Source organism: Capsicum annuum, chromosome 3 (assembly GCF_002878395.1).
Source record: "Capsicum annuum cultivar UCD-10X-F1 chromosome 3, UCD10Xv1.1, whole genome shotgun sequence".
Lineage (NCBI taxonomy): Eukaryota > Viridiplantae > Streptophyta > Magnoliopsida > Solanales > Solanaceae > Capsicum > Capsicum annuum.
In genome coordinates this window covers 192,203,217-192,228,515 of record NC_061113.1, presented here as the reverse complement: position 1 = coordinate 192,228,515, position 25,299 = coordinate 192,203,217, and the positions used below count along the sequence as shown (strand labels likewise).

The window sequence follows — 25,299 nt, the reverse complement described above, 5'->3', positions numbered from 1 at the left end:
AAGTTGATGGTCCACCATTTGGCCCGTCACTGCTGATCTTGGAAGGTCACTATTTGGTCTACTATTTGGCCTGTCACTGCTGATCTTGGAAGGTTACTATTTGGATAAAACTGACAGCCAACTTGGTGGTCCATCTTAAGACTAACGATCCACCATTTGGTTCGTCGCTGAGTCCTTCAGGGGGCCAGGTTCTGGATAAAACTGACGGCCAACTTGGTGGTTCGTCGTAAGTCTGACTGTCCTTTATTTGGTTCATCGCAGCAAGACCTGAAGTCTTGGGTTCTGTCTAGGCCTGACGGTCAAGTTGGTGGTCCGTCACAAGACTGACGATCCACCATTTTGACCGTCGCAGGGTCTTCTAAAAGTTTGAATTCTGATTCGATCTGACGGTTAACTTGGTGGTTCGTCACAACACTGACGGTCCACCATTTTGACCGTCAGAAGTGTTTTGCTGCCACTTTTTTTAGACTTTTTCTTCAGCTAGTTCCTTTCCCTGAAATATTGAAAACCAGCATTAAACTCAACCTTAGTTGCTTGAAAACATACAACTTTTCCAAAAAAAAATGCTAAATATTCCGTCGAAAGTCAGAAAATCAAAACCCTCAACTTAAGATCATTGTTTGTCCTCAAGCAAATCAGTATACAATTACAAAAATGAACCATGCCATGGCAAGAAACCAACTAATGAACCACTTTGACGCAACCATTCATTCGTCATTTCACTCACATGAATTTCAACCAGCAGGCTCTACACCCAGCATTGATTATAATTCAGCACACACAAACATGGATGTCATGTCCCATAGAGAACAGCAGAACTAATCAAACTTCAGTTGCCCTCACAACAATGAAGTCTACCACTCTTTATACTATGTGGACACAATCTAAACTCTCACGCTCATCAAAGAAGTTACAAGCACAGTGCAGGTACCTATAGGCTTGCCTTTGCCATTTAACACACCCTCAAAGTTGATTCGCTAGGGTCAAACAGGTCTTTTCTAGGCTTGTAATAAGGCTTCAGGCTAGGTGAGGGTATTCTTTTGGCTAAAGTGACTCATTCGAACTTAACTCTCATTGCCCTAGCATCTTTTCAGCCCCAAGCTATTATTTTCATCAACTTGCTTATAATCTCTTTTATTTTATTTTTTTGAATAAGCATCATCCACCCTCAACTTATTCTGATGCAGTAAGCTAAGGTGCATAATATCTTTGGACAGATCAGGGCCAAATGCCTTTAACTACATTCTAAACCAACTTTTCACTAGATATTTAAATTTTTACAATAGCCACCCTCAACTTAGGTGTCACAATGCCTAATATTGGGCTAGGTCCAGGGTTGAATGCTAATGCCCTAAGCAGAGTTAATTCTAGTTATAGGAAATGATAAAAACTACTAAAACCTCAAAATGGGTTCAAGTGAGGGAGAAATCTTTTTTTTAGCGAGGTTAATTATTTAGGTTAAGTGGACTAAAAGTACAAGGAGGTCTGCCATCCTATCCTATTGAATTAGTTAGAAGACAGTATCAATGATTTGGGCAAGTTCTAGGCACTACACTATGCAAGAACTCAAGATAAAACCTCTCACACACAGAGGCAACTGAGTTAAACTTCTTCTGCTACTCTTAGGATTTCCATCACATGATTCATGCACCCCTTACATGTTAATGCAAAATGCAAATTTACTAAAGGTTATGCACATATGCTACATGATTAGAGTAAATAGTTACACATACATGCTCATAGTCTTATGTCAACATCATTCATTATTCATATCTATAAAAGGATACTGAAATAGGGAAGAAAAAATATTTTATAAATAACATTAAACACAGATATTTACATCACAAGTTTAGGAAATTAGAAATATAAAAAAATAAGACACCCTAGACATGATGATTCTACTAGATAGCACATAGAAGGAAAAGAGATCGGTAACATAACCCACCATGGTACAAGTACACCACCCCTACAGAAAAATAGATGCATTGTCCTCAAAGCATTGATTTAAAGTACAAGGAAATGATCTTACTTATTTTGCCTCTTATTCATCTGAGGCGTCTATGAAGTATGGAGAGGCTCCTACGTCCTCACCTGGTGCAATGTTGGCCCCAATGGTGGTAGGGGCACTCACAACCTCACCCTCCAAGATTGGAGGAATCGTCTCTCGAACCGATCCTGCACTTTGCCCCCTTGCTGGGGCAGCACTAGTGGATACCCCTACTGCTTCACCTTCTTCTTTATTTCTCCTCTTTTCTTCATATTTCAGGGACTTCTTTCGAACTCTCTTAATATCATGTAGTTCTTGTTGTTCTGGTGTCATTTCTACACTCTTTCTCCTCTTTGCTTCTTTCATTGCAGGTTTTTCATCCACTTGTCTTTCACTAGTCTGCCCATCAAGTCCATAATACCCTCATCAATATTACTTTCCACCAAGGTTGGGTTGAAAATAGGCTACTATGGCTGCCTACTCTTCAGCTCTGCAATATCCATCTTTGCTTATTCAAATTCAGCCATCAGTATGGCAAGGTCAGGAAGGGATAGTAAATCGATCCTTTTATTGATACAAAGTTCCATGGTGTCCATCCTAGTCTGAATAGTTTAGAATGGATGGATTCCATCAGCCGCAATTTCATCAACAAAAGGTTTGAAGTCTGCAGCCCACTTATCTAGTTGTCTTTGAAACCTCTTTTGCGTCTTCACTGACTTAGCAAAGTTTTCTGGCATGAATTGATATTCAGGAAAATCTACTCCACCAATAGACTCTGCAGAACCTAACCCTACAGATGTATTTGAAGGCACATAGTCGGGTGGTACATAATTAATGATTGGCAGAGGCATACCTGCAAGTATTTTGGTAGCATCAGGAGGTGGTGCGGATTGAGTCTAGTAAGTAGGTGGCTTGGAAACATGCATCTCAAACTTTGAGTCATCTTTCGACTTCTCAATGTCATATTTATGTGTCTCTAGGATTTCATTATCAACTCCATAAATTAGAGGCACACCTTCCTGTTTGCATAAGTCAGTGATTAAGCAGGGGAATGGCAATGCGCTGGATGTCTTATGTTCTCTTACAAACATCTCGTCCGCAATAATCTGGCTGAAGTCAACTGGCATCCTCGAAACCAAGCTTGCCACTAATACTGTCTTATTTCACCTTTTGTTGGCATCAGCCTTAAGCGGACAACTACCAACCAGAACTTAGCTTTAAAGCTAATGGAATACTTTGCAATATGCTCCGGTGAATTTGACAAAGCCACCCAAGGTCTCTGAGTAGATGTAGTCCTTAACCTAAACTCAAGATCTGGTATAGCAATTGGAGCTTCGTATTCTGGACTGAACAATATCCTATTGATTATTCGGGCTGAAATATTAATAGTCACTCCTCGAATAGGTACAGACTCCCTGTTTAGCAAACTAGTAATTGATGTCCCCTTTGGAAGAATCTTTTCTATTAACACAAGATAATTGGCAAAGAAATCTTTAACCCAATTTGGTTGGTATACTCCAGGTGGTCTACTCATCCATGATAGTCCATACTCGTTGAAACGGCATTCCAACTCAGGGTATTCATAGAGCTCCATATTTATAATCTGATGTTCCTCTGCGAATGCTCTCTGTATCCCTCTTGTTGTAGGTGTTAATCCATCATAGAAATTCTCTCTTGCTCCATCCATCTGCCATCTAATAACGTCTCAAATTGGAGAATCCTTACATTTGATTACATTAATATCCTCGAGTTCACTCTCCACCTCAGTCGCCTCAGTTTTCTCCCCTATGTCAACAGCCTTAGTTTTACCTTCAACAGGCTCTAGTTGGTTTGTAGCAATCGTTACCTCATCCGGGCTCGAGCTGGTACTATTATCGCTCTCTTCTTCAGATGGAGAGAGATGAAAATTTTCCCTTTCACATTGCCTGGTGTTGTAATCGGATGTTGGTTCACCTCTACCCCTTTGAGATCATCCTCCTCTATTTAATGGAAGTTTGGGAGCCATAACACCTGGAGAAGAATTAAGAAATGAGTTCACAACACAAAATAGGACAAATCAGTGAAAATTTTGGGTTGATGGCCACACTGGTGGTCCGTCAGGTAATTAGTGGTCCGTCAGGTCTTATGCAGGGGTCTGAAATTTTAGGGTCTTATGACGATCCATTTGGTGGTCGTCGAGACAGTGATGGTACACCACTTGGGCTGTCATATCTTTTCCAATGAGTGTCACATCTGGGGTCATTTCGAAGGTTAATTTGGTGGCTCATCGCAAAAGTGACGGTCCACCACTTCGACCGTTGCACTCCTTTCTTCAGTTTCAGCTTTTAATTTGGCTTATATTTAAGCATTTGCTGAGCGACATTGTTTGTTTAACAACATTTGACAACAATAACACAATCCAGTATAACTTTTCATATTTTAATCATGTAGGTTACTCAGACTTCACCTAAACAGATTATACTCAAGATCCTACTTCAAGACCTTCAGCAATTCAATGCAACAGAACTATAATAAGATGCTTCTTCCTTTACAAAATAACTTGCCAAATACAACACACAGTTGGACGTGTCATTTACACAAAGAAGAATAGAATTATGTGCATACCTTGATTTTGCAGAGAGACAAGCTTGTAACTTTAGAGAACAAGATTAATTCAACCAACTCTTTAATGATGATTTCAACTTGATTATGATGAAGAGAACAAGAAGAATGGATGTTTTTAAATAGAAGAAAAGAAAGAAGAAGTAGAGTCCTAGAGGTAGTAATTTCCTTCAGATTCTTTGAATCCAAAGGAAGTTGAACAATTAAAGAATTTGAAGAGGTTACAACGTATGTAACCGCCTTATTTTATCACTTTAAAACCTTTAGGGTCAAGTACGGGTTATTTAACAAGGCTTTCGATTCAAACCGACTCGACCCAGAATTAGGGTTATAGCGACGATAGGCTCGACTGTCCATCAAATCTATGACGATCCACCAGGTCGGCCATTGAATCTTACCAAGACCTGAGCAACTCTGCTTTATTGTGACGGTCATAGGGACGGTCCACCAAATTGTTGACAGTTCACCAAAGTCACCGTCATACCTTACCAGAACCCAGGCCATCCAATTTGATTTTGATAGTCGATTAGATGGTCCACCAACTTTGGGATGGTCCACCACTTTAACCGTCAAATTGATCCAGTGAATAAATTTTTCTGCCTATTTGCAATGAAGAAAATGGGGAACCATCATTAGACTGGTGGTCCACCGAATCGGCCATCCATTTTGTTTCAGTAGCTCAGATTTTCACCCTTATTTTAAACTGTACCACTCCTCCTTTTTGCTGTATTTTTTATCCTGCACACTTCACAAACGCATCAAAATTGCACTAATAACAACAAACTTAATTTGACAAATGCTTTACAATAACACATTGTGGGTTGCCTCCCACTAGCGCCTGATTTACTGTCGCAGCACGACTCAGTTATCTCGATTACTCAGACTTCATCTAGATAGACAGTAGCAATATTCTTTATCGAGTCCTTTGGATAGATATACAGTTTCACACGTTGCTCATTTACCTTCTGTCTTTATTTCCAAGTTTCACTACTCCAGAAGAGTATACTTTAAATTGGCCGGACCATTTGGATTTGAGCTTACCTAGAAATAGTTTGAGTCTGGAGTTGAATAGAAGTACCAAGTTGCCCTTCTAGAAATCCCGTTTTTCAATCCTCCTGTCATGGTAATTCTTCATTTTTTCCTTGTATAGATCATCCCGATCATAAGCTCCAAGATGAAACTCATCCATCTCATTTAGCTGCCCCAGTCTTATATTTGCTGCCTCATTCCAGTTCAGGTTAAGATGTTTTAGTGCCCATAGCGCTTTATTTTCATGCCTTAAATCCTATTGGGGTGGACTGGCACCCGTAACCGAGGAGGCCCGAGAGAACCAGTTCATAACCTTATACTTCCCATGCATACCTCTATGATAACCCAAAATTTAGACAGCATCATGTCCCATATAAAAGGAAATAATCACCTGTATAAGCTCGAGCACACATATATATGTATATATAATACTTGGCCGTTGGAGTCATCACGTCTATTAACAAAATACCACCTTGACTGTACATTAGGTCTACAAAGCCTCTAGACAATACACAGAGTTTAACTAAGGTCGGGACACACCCCGCCGTATAACTAACTTCTATACAATACCAAAAGTGACTGGATATGACACGAAAAGTCCTAAAGCAAACTGGAGCTCACCAAAAGCAGCTGGATATCCTGGCTCCTACTTGTGCAGTGTATGAGCTGAGATACCTGTGCTTGCAGCATGAAATGCAGGTCCCCCATGGGGGACGTCAGTACGAAATATGTACTGAGTATGTAAAGTTGTAGATAATAACATATGATATAGGAGCTCAATAGAAATCAGAAACAAGTGAATAAATCGTAATAGGAGTGGACCACACTTACTAGAACTTGTGACAACCTGTACATTATGTTTATTCAATTACTTTACCTTCGTTCTTATCATCTTTGTAATCATTATTGTACTCTACTATGACCATTAGGTTGCCTCCAGTACATATCAACTGGGATCAACCCATGATAGGCTTATACCCTTGGGATACCACCTATAAACACATAAATAGGGATCGACCCATGATAGGCTTATGCCCCTGGGATACCACCCGATAAGAGAGAACTTCCATCACTTAGTTCAATTAATCTTTAAGATTTTTATTTCGGTCGCCACCACATTTTTGATACTTTAAAACAATGATACATTAATAAGAGACATATAAATAGACCATCAATGCAAAAACAATGAAGTAAAAACTCATTGGCACATCAATGAAGTGTTTTGGAGTCATCAATGCCATAACAATGAAGTAGGAACTTATTAGAATATCAATGAAATGTTTTGGAGTCATTAATAGCATATGGATCTTGTTTGAGTAACCGGATACCTTTTGACATTCATTAGTGCAATAAACATGTAGGATTTGGAAAACAAGTATTGGAATGTCTTGACATCTTGTAGGGTGGAAACAAGTTCATTGGTAACGTAGGACATCATACAAAACCATTATGGATCACATGTTACTGAATAACTTTGGAAACTTTCTTAATAGAACAATTGTTCACTTTCATGCCAAAGATATGGTATAGAGTATGCTTCACATATCTGACTGTCAACATTCAATACTAGTCCCAAATAGACTTCCCGTCTTTTCGAATTACTTATCTACAATGAACATATATAGCAATCTAGTATTAGCAACCAAACGTCACAATTCAATTATTTGAATTCACCAAACTAGTGGTTAAGTAGTGAGCCTTAATTACACCATAAAGGGTGTCACATTAACCCTCTTATACTCCAATTACATTCACATGCCATGCATATTCATACAACATCCTCCAATATCAAGTTTGGATTCATTTATCCTTCCAACCAATCCACTAAACCAAATTGAGCCATAGATATAAATAATTATCAATTCAATAGTATATCACCATATCCACCTTCCATAACTCAATTATCATATCCACCTTTCATAACTCAATTACCATATCCACCTTCCACAATTCAATACAACCAAACCATGCAAAATAGTCCATAACCCTATTTTCATCACCTTTCAATAACAACCAATACATATAATCCTCTATCACACATATACATATGGAAAAGAACAAAGAAAAACAATATTCATGCCTTAGAATTCACCTCCTGATTATACAATCCTGTTTTCACAAATAATAGGTGATGTTCGAAGCTCTCGAGATGACAAACGCAGTTATCGGATTACTTTGGAATTTCTACGGTTGAATCAAAAGTAATTTAAAGGTCAAATTTGGCTAGGCTTTGTTCTTCCTCAATGATTGATGATGAAAATGAGTTTTTGAACTCATATACATGTATATATACACATATTACCATCCATAATATAATAGGAAATGACCAAAATGCCTTTAAAATTTAAATAATGTCAAATCTGTCCTTTGGTGGACTATTTTGATAAGCTAAAGTAGATCGACCATAACTCTTTTCTCCGATATTGGATTTGGGTGAAATTGGTATCATTGGAAGGATAATTCAAAGGGCTTTCACTTCATATAAAGTAGGACATCCAGTTTGTCCTGTACAAGGAGTTATGGTCTTTTGAAATTGACCCTAAAAATCTATTTTGATAGGCTGAAGTAAAACGAGTATAACTCCTTACTTAGACGTTGCATTTGGATAAAACCAATTGAATTGGAAAGAAGACTCAAAGATATTTCTTTTCATAGGTTGCAGATCTCCTAGTTCATTATATTAAGGGAGTTATGATTATTCGAAGTTGACCCAAAAATTCGGCTGGCCTCAATAGTTTGTGTGCAGGAAATTTTCCTGCACATTTACTATTTCCAAATATCCCGGCCACCATTTTATAGTTTTGAACATGCTCGATTATATCCAATACCTATCCGTTTTTGGAAATCTTTATATTGTTGAAAGATTATTCAATAACCTTCGCATGGGTCCATCGACGTGCAAATTCTGGTATAAATAAAATAAAAAAATCAATTCCATATAAATAAGATCAATACATGTACTTGAATACGCCAAAACACGTACTTGAATACGCCAATACACGTACTTGAATATGGGGTGTTACATCCTTCCCTCCTTTAGGACATTCGTCCTCGAATGTTAGCGTAGTTATTCAACCAAAACAAGTTCAAGTCCATCATTAATATTCACATCATCACATAAATACTATGCATATATAAAAAAAAACTTACTTGTTAATGTTCTACTCCGTTTATTGAACTTCCTCTTCATATTTGAACAAATGAGGGTACTTAGATTTCATTGCTTCCTCAGCTTCCCATGTAATCTCTTCCCTTTGATGATTTCTCCAACGTACTTTCACATATGTTATCTCTTTATTTCTCATCTTCTTAACTTGGCGATCTAGAATAGTAATAGGCACTTCCTCATAGGTAAGATCTTCCGCAACTTGCACATCCTCAGTAGAAGTGATATGTGATGGATCTCTGATGCACTTTCGAAGCATTGACACATGAAATACCAGATGTACTGAAGAGAGCTCTTGGGGTAGCTCTAATTCATATGTAACTTAGAAAAGCACTTGGCGCACTGTAACTGATCAAATAAATCATCAATTCTTGGGAGAGGATATTTATTCTTAATAGTCACCTTATTCAATTGCTGATAATCAATACACATCCTCAGCGAGCCATCCTTTTTGCGTACAAATAACACTGGTGCTCCCCAGTGGGACATACTAAGCCTTATGAATTCCTTCTCTAGCAAATCTTTCAATTGCTCTTTCAATTATCGTAATTCTTCTGGGGCCATTCTATACGGAGGAATGGAGATTGGTTGGGTGCCTGGTATTACATCAATACTAAACTCTACTTCTCGTTCAGGAGGCAAACCTGGAAGATCTTCAGGAAATACATTAGAAAATTCATTTACCACCGGAACAGCATGAAGAGTTGGTGGCTCCGCTTCTGTATCCCTTACTCTAACTAAATGATATATGTATCCCTTGAAAATCATTCTTCTTGCCTTAAAATAAGAAATAAATCTACCTCTTGGCGCGTCAATTTCACCTTTCCATTCAAGGACTGATTCATTTGGAAAATGGAAATATACCTTTTTTGTGCAGCAATCAATTGTAGCATAACAAGATGCCAACCAGTCCATACCTATTATAACATCAAAATCTACCATTTCTAACTTCACGAGATCAGCTATCATTCACGACCACAAATAGTTACTATACAGTTTCGGTAAACCTTTCTAGCTATAATAGATTCCCCAACCGGTGTGGACACTTCAAATGGCTTAACTAACAGTTCGGGTATTCTTTTGAACTTTCCAGCAACCAATGGAGTAACATAAGATAATGTAGAACCGGGATCAATTAAGGCATATACATCAAATGAAAAGATAGACAATGTACCCGTTACCACATCTGGGGAAGCCTTTAAATTTTGTTGATCCGCTAGAGCATACGTACGATTTTGAGCCCCGCTAGAACTCGTGGCTCCTCTATCACCTCTAACATGACCCATTGGTTATGCACTCCTTCCTGAATAAGGCATCGATGATGATGATGCAACAAATGACCCCGTAGGTCATGCCATACCCCCTATGCCCCTTCGTGGGCATTCTCTCATTATATTTCTTGACATACCACACCAAAAGCAAACATTGGTCCCCAGCTGACATGCGCCCAAATGATACCTTCCATATTTATTTCATGGCTCTTGAGGAGGTCTCGATTGGATCATATTCCCTTGCCCTTGGTACCCCACTATCCGCGAACTCTGACTCTCACTTCTGTGCCCAAATTGATTTCCTCTGGACCCTTGGAATTGTGGTGGGGCACTAGCTGCAGAATAAGAAGATAATGGCCTAGGTGTCCTAGCAGAAAACTATAGTCTGAACCCTCCTTGGGATGCCATGAACTGCCCTGTAGATCTGGCCCTCTTGGAATATCCTCTTTCTAATTCCTGTGTTCTTCTCCTCTGCCTCTAATCTTCCATTTTCTGTACAAAAGCTTGGATCCTCGCTATGTCCATATCTTTGTTCAAAGAGGTAATAGTATAATCTCTAACCAGATATGGATCCAGCCTATCCACATATTGGTGAACTTTATCATCCATAGTAGCTACAACATTAGGAGCATATCTCGGCAATGAATTAAATCGGAGACTGTACTCCCTCACACTCATATTCCCCTGACGAAGATTTAAAAATTGATCTGCACGGGCCTGACAAATCTCGAATGAAAGATAATGATCAAGAAATACCTCTTTGAACTCTTTCCAAGTAGCTGGGGGTGCATCAATACCCCTAGATCGTTTCCAGTCCTCGTACCAATATATAGCCACCCCTTTGAATCTATACGCCGCTAACTCTACTGTCTCTCTACCCGTTACATGTATAACATCTAAGGCCCTTTGAATTTGATCAATAAAGTCCTATGGGGTCCTCGTTAAGATCTGATCCAGTAAAAGTGGGAGGATCCATCTAAAGAAAATCCTGTGTTCGAAGGCTAGCCGCCCTATCTGTACCACTAAGACCCGTGGTAGGAATGGCTTGCCCTTGAGCTTGCCCAGCAACTATACGAGTCAAAAGTTGCACTGCATTTCTAAGATCTTGATCAGCAGCATTAATAGGTGGCTCTGGGGATATAGTTCTCCTCCCCCTCATTTCTTCTGGAGTGGAAGAAGTTTCTGATGCATGCTCAGTTGGAGCCTCACTTTGATTAGCTGGTATAGTGGGTGACTTACTAGTCCCCTCTCTGATAGCCACATCTACTTTTTTATCAGTATTCTTGCTTCTGGTAACCGGCATCATTACTATAATAAGAGAAATAAATGGATTCAGTGGTCAACTATGACTTCATATACAATATAGGCTCTATCGCACGATCTAAGACATAAAGAAAAAGAAACAATTCCTAAATGTCCACAGCCTCCTGTTTATAGATGCGGTGCACGACACACCGATAAACAAGACTCTACGTAGACATGGCTTTGTAAACTCACTAGGACAAACTTCTCTGATACCATTATTATCATGCCTCAAATCATATTGGGATGGACTGGCACCCATAACCGAGGAGGCCTGGGAGAACCAGCTCATAACCTTATACTTCCCATGCATACCTCTATGACAACCTGAAATTCGAACAACATCATGTCGCATATAAAAGAAAATAATCACCTGTATAAGCTCGAGCACACATATATATGTATATAGAATACTTAGCCGTTGGAGCCATCACGTCTATTAACAAAACACCACCTTGACTGTACATTAGGTCTACAAAGCCTTTAGATAATACACAGAGTTTAATTAAGGTCGGGACATAACCCACCATATAACTAACTTCTATACAATGCCAAAAGTGACTGGATATGACACGGAAAGCCCTGAAGCAAACTGGGGCTCACCAAAAACAGCTGGATATCCTGGCTTCTACTTGTGCGATGTATGAGCTGAGGTACCTGTGCCTGTAGCATGAAATGCAGGTCCCCCGTGGGGGATGTCAGTACGAAATATGTACTGAGTATGTAAAGTTCTAGATAAACACATATGATATAGGAGCTCAATAGAAATCAAAAACAAGTGAATAAATCGTAATAGGAGTGGACCACACTTACTAGAACTTGTGACAACCTGTACATTGTATTTATTCAATCACTTTACCTTTGTTCTTATCATTTTTGTAATCATTACTGTACTGTACTGTGACTATAAGGCTGCCTCCAGTACATATCAACTGGGATCGACCCATGATAGGCTTATGCCCCTGGGATACCACCCATAAACATATAAATAGGGATCGACCCATGATAGGCTTATGCCCCTGGGATACTACCCGATAAGAGAGAACTTCCATCACTTAGTTCAATTAATCTTTAAGATTGTTATTTCGATCGCCACCGCATTTTTGATACTTTGAAATAATGATACATCAATAAGAGACATATAAATAGACCATCAATGCAATAACAATGAAGTAAGAACTCATTGGCACATCAATGAAGTGTTTTGGAGTCATCAATGCCATAATAATGAAGTAGGAACTTATTGGTATATCAATGAAACATTTTGGAGTCATTAATAGCACATGCATCTTTTTTGAGTAATCGAATACCTTCTGACATTCATTAGTGTAATAAACATGTAGGATTTGGAAAACAAGTAAGTATTGGAATGTCTTGACATCTTGTAGGGTGGAAACAAGTTCATTGGTAACGTAGGACATCTTACAAAACCGTTATGGATCACATGTTACTGAATAACTTTGGAAACTTTCTTAATAGAACAATTGTTCACTTTCATGCCAAAGATATGGTATAGAGTATGCTTTACATACCTGACTGTCAATCTTCAATACTAGTCCCAAATGGACTTCCCATCTTTTCGGATTACTTATCTACAATGAACATATATAGCAATTAGTATTAGAAACCAAACGTCACAATTCAATTATTTGAATTCACCAAACTAGTGGTTAAGTAGTAAGCCTTAATTACACCTTAAAGGGTATCACTTTAACCCTCTTATACTTCAATTACATTCACATTCCATGCATATTCATACAACATCCTCCAATATCAAGTTTGGATTCATTTATCCTTCCAACCATTCCATTAAACCAAATTAAGCCAAAGACATAAATAATCATCAATTCAATAGTATATCACCATATCCACCTTCCATAACTCAATTACCATATCCAACTTCCATAACTCAATTACCATATCCACCTTTCACAATTCAATACAACCAAACCATGCAAAATAGTCCATAACCCTATTTCCATTACCTTTCACTAACAACCAATACATATAATCCTCTATCACACATATACATATGGAAAAGAACAAAGAAAAACAATATTCAAACCTTAGAATTCACCTCTTGATTATGCAATCCTGTTTGCACAAATAATAGGTGCCGTTCGAAGCTCTTGAGATGACAAACGCAATTATCGGATTACTTTGGAATTTCTACGGTTGAATCAAAAGTAATTTAAAGGTCAAATTTGGCTACGCTTTGTTCTTCCTCAATGATTGATGATGAAAATGAGTTTTTGAACTCATATACATGTATATATACACATATTACCGTCCATAATATAATAGGAAATGACCAAAATGCCTTTAAAATTTAAATAATGTCAAATCTGTCCTTTGGTGGACTATTTTGATAAGCTAAAGTAGATCGACCATAACTATTTTCTCCGATATTGGATTTGGGTGAAATTGGTATCATTGGAAGGATAATTCAAAGGGCTTTCACTTCATATAAAGTAGGCCATCCAGTTCGTCCTGTACAAGGAGTTATGGTCTTTTGAAATTGACCCTAAAAATCTATTTTGATAGGCTGAAGTAAAACGAGTATAACTCCTTACTTAGACGTTGGATTTGGATAAAACCAATTGCATCGGAAAGAAGACTCAAAGATATTTCTTTTCATAGGTCGAAGCTCTCCCAGTTTATTATATTAAGGGAGTTATGATCGTTTGAAGTTGACCCAAAAATTCGGCTGGCCTCAGTAGTTTGTGTGCAGGAAATTTTCCTGCACATTTATTATTCCCAAATATCCCGGCCACCATTTTATAGTTTCGAACGTGCTCGATTATATCCAAAACCTATCCATTTTTGGAAATCTTTATATCATTGAAAGCTTATTCAATAACATTCGCATGGAACCATCGACGCGCAAATTTTGGTATAAATAAAATAAAAAATTTAATTCCATATAAATAAGACCAATACACGTACTTGAATACACCAATACACGTACTTGAATATGGGGTGTTACATTTATGCTCTAGCTCAATCGGCAAATGGCATGCCTTCCCATAAACCAATTGGTATGGTGATATGCCAATGGGTGTCTTGAAATCCGTTCGGTATGCCCATAATTCATCGTCCAACTTCCTAGACCAATCTTTCTGGCTAGCATTTACAGTCTTGGAAAGGATAGCTTTGATTTCCCAATTATAGATCTCTACCTGCCCACTGGTCTATAGTATGGAGTATCCACCTTATGCTGTTTGACTCCATATTTTGCCAAGGCGGCTCTGAATATCTTATTGTAAAAGTGTGATCCTCCATCGTTTATGATGGCACGTGGTACCTCAAAGCGAGAGAAGATATTCTCTTTTAAAATGCAACAACTCATTTTCCTTCATTATCTGCCAGAGCCACAGCCTCAACCCATTTTGACACGTAGTCAACAGCAACTAGTATGTACTTCATCCCAAATGAGCTCACGAAGGGCCCCATAAAGTCAATGCCCCAGACATCGAACAGTTCTACCTCCAACATCTTGGACATTGGCATCTCATGGAACTTTGAGATAGACCCTTGCCTTTGACATTGGTCACATCTCTTTACGAACTCGTAAGCATCCTTGAACAAAGTAGGCCAATAGTAGCCGCTTTGAAGTACTTTTCTAGCAGTACAATCACCAACATGATGACCTCCAACTGGGAAAGCATGAGTCGTTTCCAGTACACTCAACATCTCCACTTCTGGAATGCACCGTCTAATAATACCATCCACACATCGCTAAAAAAGATATGGCTCATCCCAGAAATAATGTTTTACATCATAGAGAAATTTTTTCCTTTGATGAAAGGAAATATTCTCTGGCATTACTTCACTTACCAAATAATTTGCGAAGTCAGCATACAAAGGTACTTTCTCGAGCACTGCAGTCAATACTTTCTCATCCGGAAAGGAATCATTAATTTCAAGCTCGTCTTTTACTACTTGTTTGCCTTTGAGTCTGGATAGGTGATCAGCCACCTGATTCTCACATCCCTTGTGATCCTTAACCTCAAAGTGGAATTCATGAAGTAGCAATACCCATCGGATCAACCTTAGTTTAGCGTCCTTCTTCGTTATTAGGTACCTCAAGGCAGTATGGTCAGTGTGTACCACTACCTTGGTACCTAGCAAATATGCCCAAAACTTCTCAGAAGAATACACCACTGCTAAAAGTTCCTACTCTATGACGGTGTAGTTTTTCTAAGCTCCATTCAGTGCTTTGTTGGCATAATAAACTGGATGAAATAATTTTTCCTTCTTTTGACCCAGCACAGCTCCAAGGGCAACATCACTTGCATCACACATTATATCAAACGATTTTGATCAATCCGGTGCAACAATAATAGGGGCCTCAACCAGATTCCTCTTAAGGCATTCGAATGCCTTAATGTATTCAGCATCAAAGAAAAACTTAGTTTTCTTCTCCAAAAGTTTGCAAAGTAAATTTGCAATTTTAGAGAAGTCTTTTATAAATCTCCAGTAAAATCCAGCATGCCCAGGGAAACTACGCACCCCTTTTACTGAGATGGGAGATGGTAGCTTCTCAATAACCTCTACCTTGGCTCGATCAACCTCTATCCCTTTTGCTAAAATTTTGTGCCCGAGAACAATGCCCTCCTTCACCATGAAGGGGCATTTCTCCTAATTAAGCATAAGATTGAATTCCATACAACTCTACAAAGCCCTACTCAAGTTCGCCAGACACAGCTCAAATGAATATCCAACCATAGAAAAATCATCCATGAACACCTCCAAGGTGTCCTCAACCATATCTGAGAAAATAGACATCATACACCTTTAGAAGGTGGCGGGTGTATTACATAACCCAAACAGCATCAGCTTGAATGGAAAAGTGCCATACGGGCATATGAACATCGTCTTCTCCTGATCTTCAAGAGCAATACAAATCTAATTGTAGCCAAAATATCCATCCAAGAAACAATACCACCCCGTTCCTGCCAATCGATCAAGCATTTGATCCATAAAGGGCATTGGGAAGTAGTCTTTTAAAGTCCATGAGTTTAGTTTGCGGTAGTCCATGCAAACTCTCCAACCAGTCACAGGCCTGAGGGGAATGAACTCATTCTTTTTATTTACAACAATAGTCATGCCCCCTTTCTTGGGAACACGTTGAATCGGACTTACCAATTTACTGTTGAAAATAGGATAAACCACTCTTGCGTCCATCCACTTAATAATTTTCTTCTTAACCAGCTCTGGCATCGGTGGGTTAAGTCAGTGTTGATGCTCGATGATTGGAGTATAGTCATCCTCAAGCTGTATCTGATGAGTACAGATGCCAGAGAGAATGTCAATAATATCAGCAATAGTCCAGCCTATTGCTCTTTTGTGCCTCTAAAGCACCGAAATAAGTGTTTCCACCTGCTGCTCGCTCAAATCAGCTGAAATAATCAAGCATATTTCCATTACCTAAAATCACATACCATAAATGCCCAAGTAGCTCTTTCAGTTCCAACACTGGCGGCTCTTCAATAGATGGCTTAGCCGGTGGTGTTGATCGATTCTTCGGGTCAAGATCTAGCTTTTTAGGGGCATAAGAGTATGACACCATTCCTGTCAAAGCACAAATAGTCTCTTTATACTTCTCAATGTTTTTTCGATCAAAATTTATCAGCACTGCAGCTAAGGGCTCGATAGCAAATTCTTCTCTATCGGTACCTCCTGCTCACCCTCAAAATATACATCAACAATTAAGAACACACTCATTTCTTTCTGCTACTTCATTGATTGGCACACATCAAATCTCACCACTTTATCATTCAGCCTAAATAGGAGTTCATTAGCTCGCAAATCAATTAGCACCCTTCTGATTGTGAGAAAAGGTCGACCCAAGATTATGGGCACCTCAAAGTCCACCTCACAATCTAGAATGATGAAATTCGCAGAAAATATGAAGCTAGCAACCTTCACCAGAACATCATACAAAATACCAACAGGTCATTTTACCGACCTATCCGTCGTCACAAGTCGCATGTTGGTGGGTGTGAGGTCTCCAAACCCAACTTTTTATAAACAGCTAGCGGCATCAGATTAATGCTAGCTCTCGAGTTACATAAAGCTTTTGCAAAGTCAAGAGGCCCAATAATGTATGGGATAGTAAATGCTCCCAGATCTGCCTTTTTCTGCACCAGAGACCTTGTGGAAATAGCACCACAATGATAGATATTATACATCGGCTCAAAACTAACTGACCGCTTCTTGGTGACAAGATCTTTCATAAATTTTGCGTACCCGAGCATTTTCTCCAATGCCTCCACTAATGGTAGATTAATAGTCAATTGCTTAACCATGGTCATAAATTTGCTGAACTTTATGTCATCGGCCTTCTTCTTCAACTGATAGGGAAATAGAGGTGGTGGTTTTGGAAGAGTGGTAACCACCACTTTCGTCTCTTTTCCCTTATTATTCTTTAACTCATCAACCTGCTGACTGTTGGATGATGCATCATCAATAAACTCATCCGATTTCCCAAACTCCACCGAATGATCAATCTCCACTTCTTCAATATCATCTGCTACTATGTCAACCACAGGCTTGCTCACAGTAGGTCTTACCAATACCTTACCACTTCTAGTAATGACAGCCATACATGACCCATCCTTCTTTGGGTTCTGCACTGTGTCACTTTGGAGGGTGCCAGCTTTCCTCTGATTGAATGTAATAGAAAGTTGGTTCATCTGTTGCTCCAACTATTTTATAAAAGTAGAATGAGAGTCAATTAGCTGATTTATTGAGGATAACTCATTTTTCAACTCAGTCACCCCGGTACTTGTTGCTTCTACTCCCTTCAATAGCTTGGACATCATTTCTTTCATAGACATCTTTCTCGAACTAGTTGCAGTGGCCTTACGATTTCCAGGAGGGACATACAACCCACTCTTTTCACCCTTACTCTTCCAATTACCTTGATCGTGGTCCTTATATCCAAATTTATCATAGTAGTTCCGACCTTGGTTTCCTTGGCCACTGCCTTGGAAAGCCTCCTAATTGTTCAAGTAATTTACTTCCTTCTCAGAATTGGAGTCAGCCTTTCCTGTGATACTACAGCTTTAACCTTCTCTATCTTTCCTGATAACAAATACTTGGTGAGAAGATCTATTTGTGCCTTTATGTGAGGCATTCTTGGTCACGCTCTTCTTCTCTTCGCCTTTGTTCTGCAGTCATGCCCATAGATGTAGTGGAGCTTTCTACCTCAGAATTCCTGGTATGCCAAGCTCTACTTTGTTTTGTCATACGGTCAAGCATGTCAGCTGCCTCAGGAAAGGTGAGGTCCATGAATGACCCACCTGCTGCATTGTCTACCACAGGCTTAGTTACAGAGTTCAAGGCTCGATATAATATCTCCATCAAGTTGACATTGGTCATCTGATAATTTGGGCACTACATAAGCTTCTTCTTGAATCTCTCCCAAGTCTTATGGAGTGCTTCAGTTGGAAGCTATCTGAAATTGCTTATTTCGTCTCTCAATAGTGCCCTCTTGGATGGCGGAAAGAATCTTTCTAAGAAAGAGTCTTTCAATGGCCTCCAATTAGTAATAGAGTCAGGAGTTAGCCCATTCAACCATAAAGTTGCCTCTCCAGATACAGACAACAAAAATATCCATAATCGAATAGCATTTTGTCCAACCCCTAGGTTGTCAAATGACTTGCATGTTGAGATAAAATTAACTAAATGCATATTCGGGTAGTCACCCGTAAGTCCACCAAATAATCCTTTGAGATGCAATAGCTGGATCATAGTGCTTGTAATATCAAACTTGGCTTCGGGTGATAAGGGCGGTGGAATAATAACCCATGTTGCACCGGCTCCATCCAAGTCATCATCATTCTTCTCCATATTAAATTGGGCAGCTTGGCATTCTGGTATCTCCCCCACAGTGCAATTTTTATTGACATTCCTATTTGCTGATGCAGGCAAATTATCTGCACGCCTCGAATTGACTAGAGCTAATAAATCATCATCACCCAGATCCTCATTATCTAGGTTTTGTCGTCGGCCTGCATTATCTGTATTCTGCTGGTTTACTTATGCATCTGCCAAGGCAGTTAGTCTAGCTGCTTCCTGCTGAGCAGCTACTCTTTCTAGGTCTTGTTGACCATCCATTCTGCCTATAAGTTGAGGTTCCGGATGAATAGGTAATAAAGGTTCACCTGATCTCTAAGTACTTGGCATATACCTCCCTTATTTCTTTTTCTATTACAATTTCTGGATTATTATATGATGATTTTTTCACTTTCCATATATAGAAAAGAAATAGAAAGAGATAGACTAGAAACGACATCTGTTATGTCAATGAGACCAAAGGGATATTAAATGAATGAAATTAGGATATAGATGGAATATAATGAAATAGAGCCACTTTAAGGTTCCTTCTGAAATGAGGCATGTAAGGGAGCCACTACGAAGAAGTTCCGGGAGTTATGAAGAAAGCTTCGAGCTCATATTGGTCATGGGTTGGGAATCACCCTACACAAAACAAAAACAACAAATAAAGAGTAAAATTTTTTGGGAAACTTTGACCAAAGGAAAAGTAACAAAAACAAACTTAATTGACAACCGTCTTCCCCGGCAACAGAGCCAAAATTTGATACGCCCAAATTACACCTCTCTTACGAGAGAGTAAGCGATCGCTGTCAAAAATAGAACCCAACTGGGTTGGTTGTTGAATCCCGCAAGGAATATCGTGTTCACTAAGTATTGTGAATGTTATTAGACTGTTGATCTAAGGTTCCTGAGTAGAAGGGAGTTTGAAAGTGTTAACAGTGTGTTTTTGTATTTGTGTCACACAAAAGTCCAGCTACTGAAAGTTAATGTAGATGTAATTTCAACAAGAATGAATTAACTAGAGTTATGCTCACCAAGATGTTCAAACAATTAGGGTTGTGAGTTTGTATTCTAATTCTCACTTATGTATTCAATTGCAAGAATTATTGAATTCTAATGATTACCCACGTATTTCTCAACCTAATGAGTATTTCACCCTTTACTTCTCTCGAACTTAAAAGATTTATGCATTATTCAATAACACTCTCATGAGGGTTGATCCTGGTAAGGCATCAACCCGTTAACTCAAAGGGTAAACCTATGGAGTGCATGTGAATCACTTCTTTTCCCAACATCCACTTTCTTGTCAGTCAAGTGGAGTTCATGGGGTCACTCCTCAAGTTTGCAACCAAGAGATGTTATTATAATGAAGAAAGATTCATGCAATTTCGATAGATGTTAGAAATCAAACCAATTCATAACCCCAAAATAGTTTTCTACATCAAGGCTTCATAACCCTAGTTATGGGAATTTAGTTACTCATCTCCATATGAGAAATCAAAGATATATTGATGTTCATAAATGGCTTCAAGAGGGCACTTACAAAAGTCACAATATTGTTCTTCTCAATCTTCAATGGAAAATATAAAAACTAATAATCCGATCCCAATCTCTAGATTTAAATCTCAATGAAAAGTGCTACACAGCTCTCAATAGAGGAGAAAGTATGAAACTAATGATAAAAGATGATTAGTAAACCCTAATACTTGGTCTTTATATGTTCCTAGCTAAAAGGAATTTAAAATTCGAAATCATAAAATTTGCATTCAAAGTGACGGCCAAATTGGTGGTCCGTCGCAAAGTTGATGGTCCATCATTTGACCAGTCGCTGCTGATCTTGGAAGGTCACTATCAGGATAAAACTGACGGTCCACCATTTGGTCCGTCACTGAGTCTTTCAGGGGCCAGGTTCTGGATAAAACTAACGGCCAACTTAGTGGTCCCTCGTAAGACTGACAGTCTGTCATTTGGTCCGTCGCAACAAGACTTGAAGTCTTGGGTTCTGTCTAGGCCTGACGGTCAAGTTGGTGGTCCTTCGCATGACTGACAGTCCACCATTTCGACCGTCGCAGGGTCTTCTGAAAGTCTGAGTTCTGATTCGATCTGACGGTTAACTTGGTGGTTCGTCGCAACACTGACGGTCCACCATTTTGACCGTCAGAAGTGTTTTTCTGCCACTTTTCTGAGACTTTTTCTTCAGCTAGTTCCTTATCCTGAAACATTAAAAACCAGCATTAAACTCAACCTTAGTTGCTTGAAAACATATAACTTTCCCAAGAAAAAGATGCTAAATGTTCCGTCGAAAGCCGGAACATCAATTATTGATATATATGGTAAATGTATGCACAGATTATATTTTATTTGTATGCATATGAATATTAGCAACAATTATAGTTGCAACTATATAATGCATCAATAAAAAAATTAAAATGCTACATGTATACATGAAAATTTATTCATGATAATTTGAATAAAAATTTTGTTGGTGTATACGATAATTGCAGTATGTATATATAAATTATATTGTTTGTTTACATAACAATGTTAACAACAATTATAGTTGCAACTAGATAAATTTCGGCAATTTACACGGAAAACAAAAAGATGAACGAGTAGTAAAAAAAGTAGACAAATATCTTTTTTTTATTATTATTTTTTTACTCTTCTATCTCTATTTTTTATTTTTAAAAGACAAATATTTATATCACATATATATATTTAAAAAAAAATACAAAATAAATGGATATACAGATCTGCATATGTATTTATGATAAAAAAATATACATATATATCTGCATATATATTTACAAAAATACATATTTGACTCACACATATATATAAATATATAGGATATGTATCATGTATTTTTTTATTACTTATATGTATATGTATAGAGTTGTCTTTTCTGTTATAGAGATTTTGTGTCTTATATGTTTATATATACATATGAGTGAGATATGTATTTTCATAAATAAATATGCAGATACATATGTATGTTTTGTACCGTAAATACATATCCAGATCTGTATGACTATGTATTTTGTATATTTTTTGAATATGTGTATATGATATACATATTTGTCTTTTCAAAATAAAAGTTAGAGATAAAAAGAGTAAAAAAATGAAAAAAAAAATAGAAAAAGAAAAAAACAAAAAAAGAAGAAGTGAAAAAGAATAAAATTGAGTTTGAGCAACTTGAAAAATCGATTTTGATCACTATATTATTCAATCAGTTCAATTTACTATTGCATTACATTTTTTTTCGAAATTCGTTTGTAAAATATTCAAAACAATTTAACGAAATGAATTGTTAAATTGTACAACGTAAAGAAAAATTGATTTTGATCGCTCAAACGAAATATTGTTAATAGCTCAAAATATTTAAAAATAATTTAATGAAAAATCAATTTTGATCACTATATTTGAACGAAACATCAGTAATGGACCAAAAAAATTCGAACGAAATAACGGTAATGGTTCAAAAAATTTCAGAATGAAAAATTTTTGATCGATGTCAAACAACTGATGAAATTCATATAAGAAAACAATATTATGATTAAATACTTTCAACAAAGTAATAATTTAATTTAAATTTTTGAAGATATTGAACAGAAGAAGTTTCAGATGAATTTGATTTTGATTTTTTTTTTTTTGGGTGAAAGCGATAATGTGAAACTCAAATTTGAATTTTGATTTTAGTTGGTAACAAATGACGAAAATCATGTTAATTAAGAGGTTTTAATGAAAAAAGAATCTCCACATTTAATTTATGACTACTTATACCATATTTAACTCAACTAATTTGAGTTAAATATGAGCAGTAAAATGATTTGTATGTGCATCTTTATAGCAACAGTTTGTTCAAATATAAAATATAAGTTGTCAGTTTAAGTAATCATGAAAGTGTTGCTATGAATCTTATAATTATAATCTTAAGTATGTTATTTATGAATTTTACCCAAAATTAAATGCATAGTTACGAGTTAAGATCTGAATGATCAAAATTTAATTGTTATTCGCTACAAATAAATGAAGCATAAAATATGTAAACAAGAAAATTAAATTTTATTATTTTTACTTTTTTTTTTCATTTCAATTTATGTAACGCCATTTGATTAAGCATGAAGTAGAAAAATGAAATGTTATTTTAAAATTCATGTTATAAATAAACCTTAAATTTTGTGTAATTATAAAATATTTCGTTAAAAAAAATTGTAAAAACAATTTATTTCTAAAAATAAAAAAATTACATTTTTTTCTGAACAAATTAAAAGCAAAATGTGATACATAAATAAAAAAATATATATAAATATTTGGTTCATACTCAACACGGGGCACGGGCGATATGCCTCTAGTCTATAGAGAGAACAAGAGACCGCCGATTTCAAGAGTTAATTAGACATAATATTTAATAATCACCCTTGAATAATTATATTCCAAAATAAAAGAAGAAAAATAGTAAACTCTCTCCATCTCAAATTATCCATCTTAAATTTTCTAATTTGATTTCTCATTTTACTTATCTTTTTTCATTAATCAAGAAAAAATGATTTTTTTTTAATGTTTTACGCTTTGCATTAATTATTTTTTATTCAAATTAAAATATAAACCTCCTTTAATAGGAGCACTACGGTAAATTAGACATGTTACTCCCTCCATTTCATAATAAATGAATTATTGGATTTTGACACACAATTAAGAAAAAGAATCAAAGACATAAATTTAACATAGTTTTTCATTTTTATCCTTGTTCGAAGTGCAGAATCATATTTATTTTATTCTTTTTCAGTTGATGGACTCCTTAGTTGTCAAATGGGTAAATTTAAAAAAAAATTTAATGATGCACTTATTTTGATACATTAAAATACTCCAATAATTTATTTATTATAAAATGAAGGAAGTATTAATTATTTTTTTTAATTAATGTGATATCTTAATTTGAGACAAAAGACAGTAACTCGCAAAGGTGATCAAATTGGTTGATCAAATAATCTCTCAAATAGTGAACTTTAGGTTTAAAGCTTTTTTTTTACATTTTTTCTTGATCAAGCTCGCTCTACAAAGCTTGTCTAGTACAACTCTAATAAAGAATGTAGAAGAAAGAAACTGGAAGAACAGAAAAATGTTTATAAATTTAAAATAGAAGGGGAGTATGAATTTTGACATGAACTTGGAGGAGTAAACTAGAAAATAATAAAAACACTGTTAGGCCCTCCTTGGGGAAACCGCACCTCTGTCGGCTCCAACTTGTCGTCAAATTCCGCTAATGAAACCCTAATTTATACCACCCCCACTATAATCGATATTCGATACAAACGAAGAAAAACTCATATCCAATTGATTTAAAGTCCTTCAATTAATTGCAATTAGCCACCAGATTCTGCAGAATTTGTTCTAGCCATGGATGCTCAGAGAGCTTTGTTGGATGAACTGATGGGCTCAGGTATGCTTCTACTTTTTTTTAACCTTAATTGAAATATCCGTTTGTTATGCTTATGTCGAAAGTACCAATTTTGATATAACTATTGTTATTTTTGAGTATGTAGCTCGGAATTTAACTGAAGATGAGAGGAGAGGGTTCAAGGAAGTCAAATGGGACGACAAGGAAGTTTGTGCATACTATATGGTTCGATTTTGCCCCCACGATCTCTTCGTCAATACACGTAGTGATTTAGGTCAGTTCCCAAATCCTACTCCATTTGGTTGATGAAAGAATATATTCCTTTGTTGTCTCTGGAAAAAGAAGTGGAGCCTCGGAGTAACCGGTGCATAGTGGGAGCTTAAGTGCACCGGGCTGCCCTTTTGTTGTGTTTGAAAAAATATTGTTTCTTTAATCTTGGATATGATATCTACTATTCCAAAGAAATTGAGTATCTGTCTGGGGTAATGTACTACCTACATTTTTATCTGGATTTGCATCTTGAAACTACTACTGATTGTTTTGACTTGTTGTTTTATTTAGGACCCTGCCCTAAAATTCATGAAGCAAAGTTGAAGGAAAGGTAAGATTGAATCTTCTTTTTGCTCTCTTTGACCTGCAATGCTTGTTCCTTTTTTTTTTTTGTGTGTGTGTTTGGGGGGGGGGGGGGGGGGGGGGG

The 25,299-nt window shown here is 37.1% G+C and overlaps 1 protein-coding gene across 15 annotated transcripts in view; it reads left to right on the top strand.

The window, feature by feature from the left end:
- Positions 1–24,207: 24,207 nt before the first annotated feature.
- Positions 24,208–25,299, top strand: part of LOC107863456 (luc7-like protein 3) — a 9,140-nt gene continuing 8,048 nt past the window's right edge. For 14 of the 15 annotated variants that reach the window (XR_007053169.1, XR_001672252.2, XR_007053162.1 and 11 more), the window contains exons 1-3: positions 24,254–24,644; positions 24,748–24,876; positions 25,164–25,203. Coding sequence is in view for 3 of the 15 variants with exons in the window: in XM_016709382.2 (XP_016564868.1) it covers positions 24,602–24,644; positions 24,748–24,876; positions 25,164–25,203 (212 nt within the window). In the remaining 12 variants the exon portion in view is untranslated. Of the gene's footprint in view, positions 24,645–24,747; positions 24,877–25,163; positions 25,204–25,299 lie in introns of all 15 variants that reach the window. The other variant, XM_047408540.1, reaches the window with a different exon arrangement.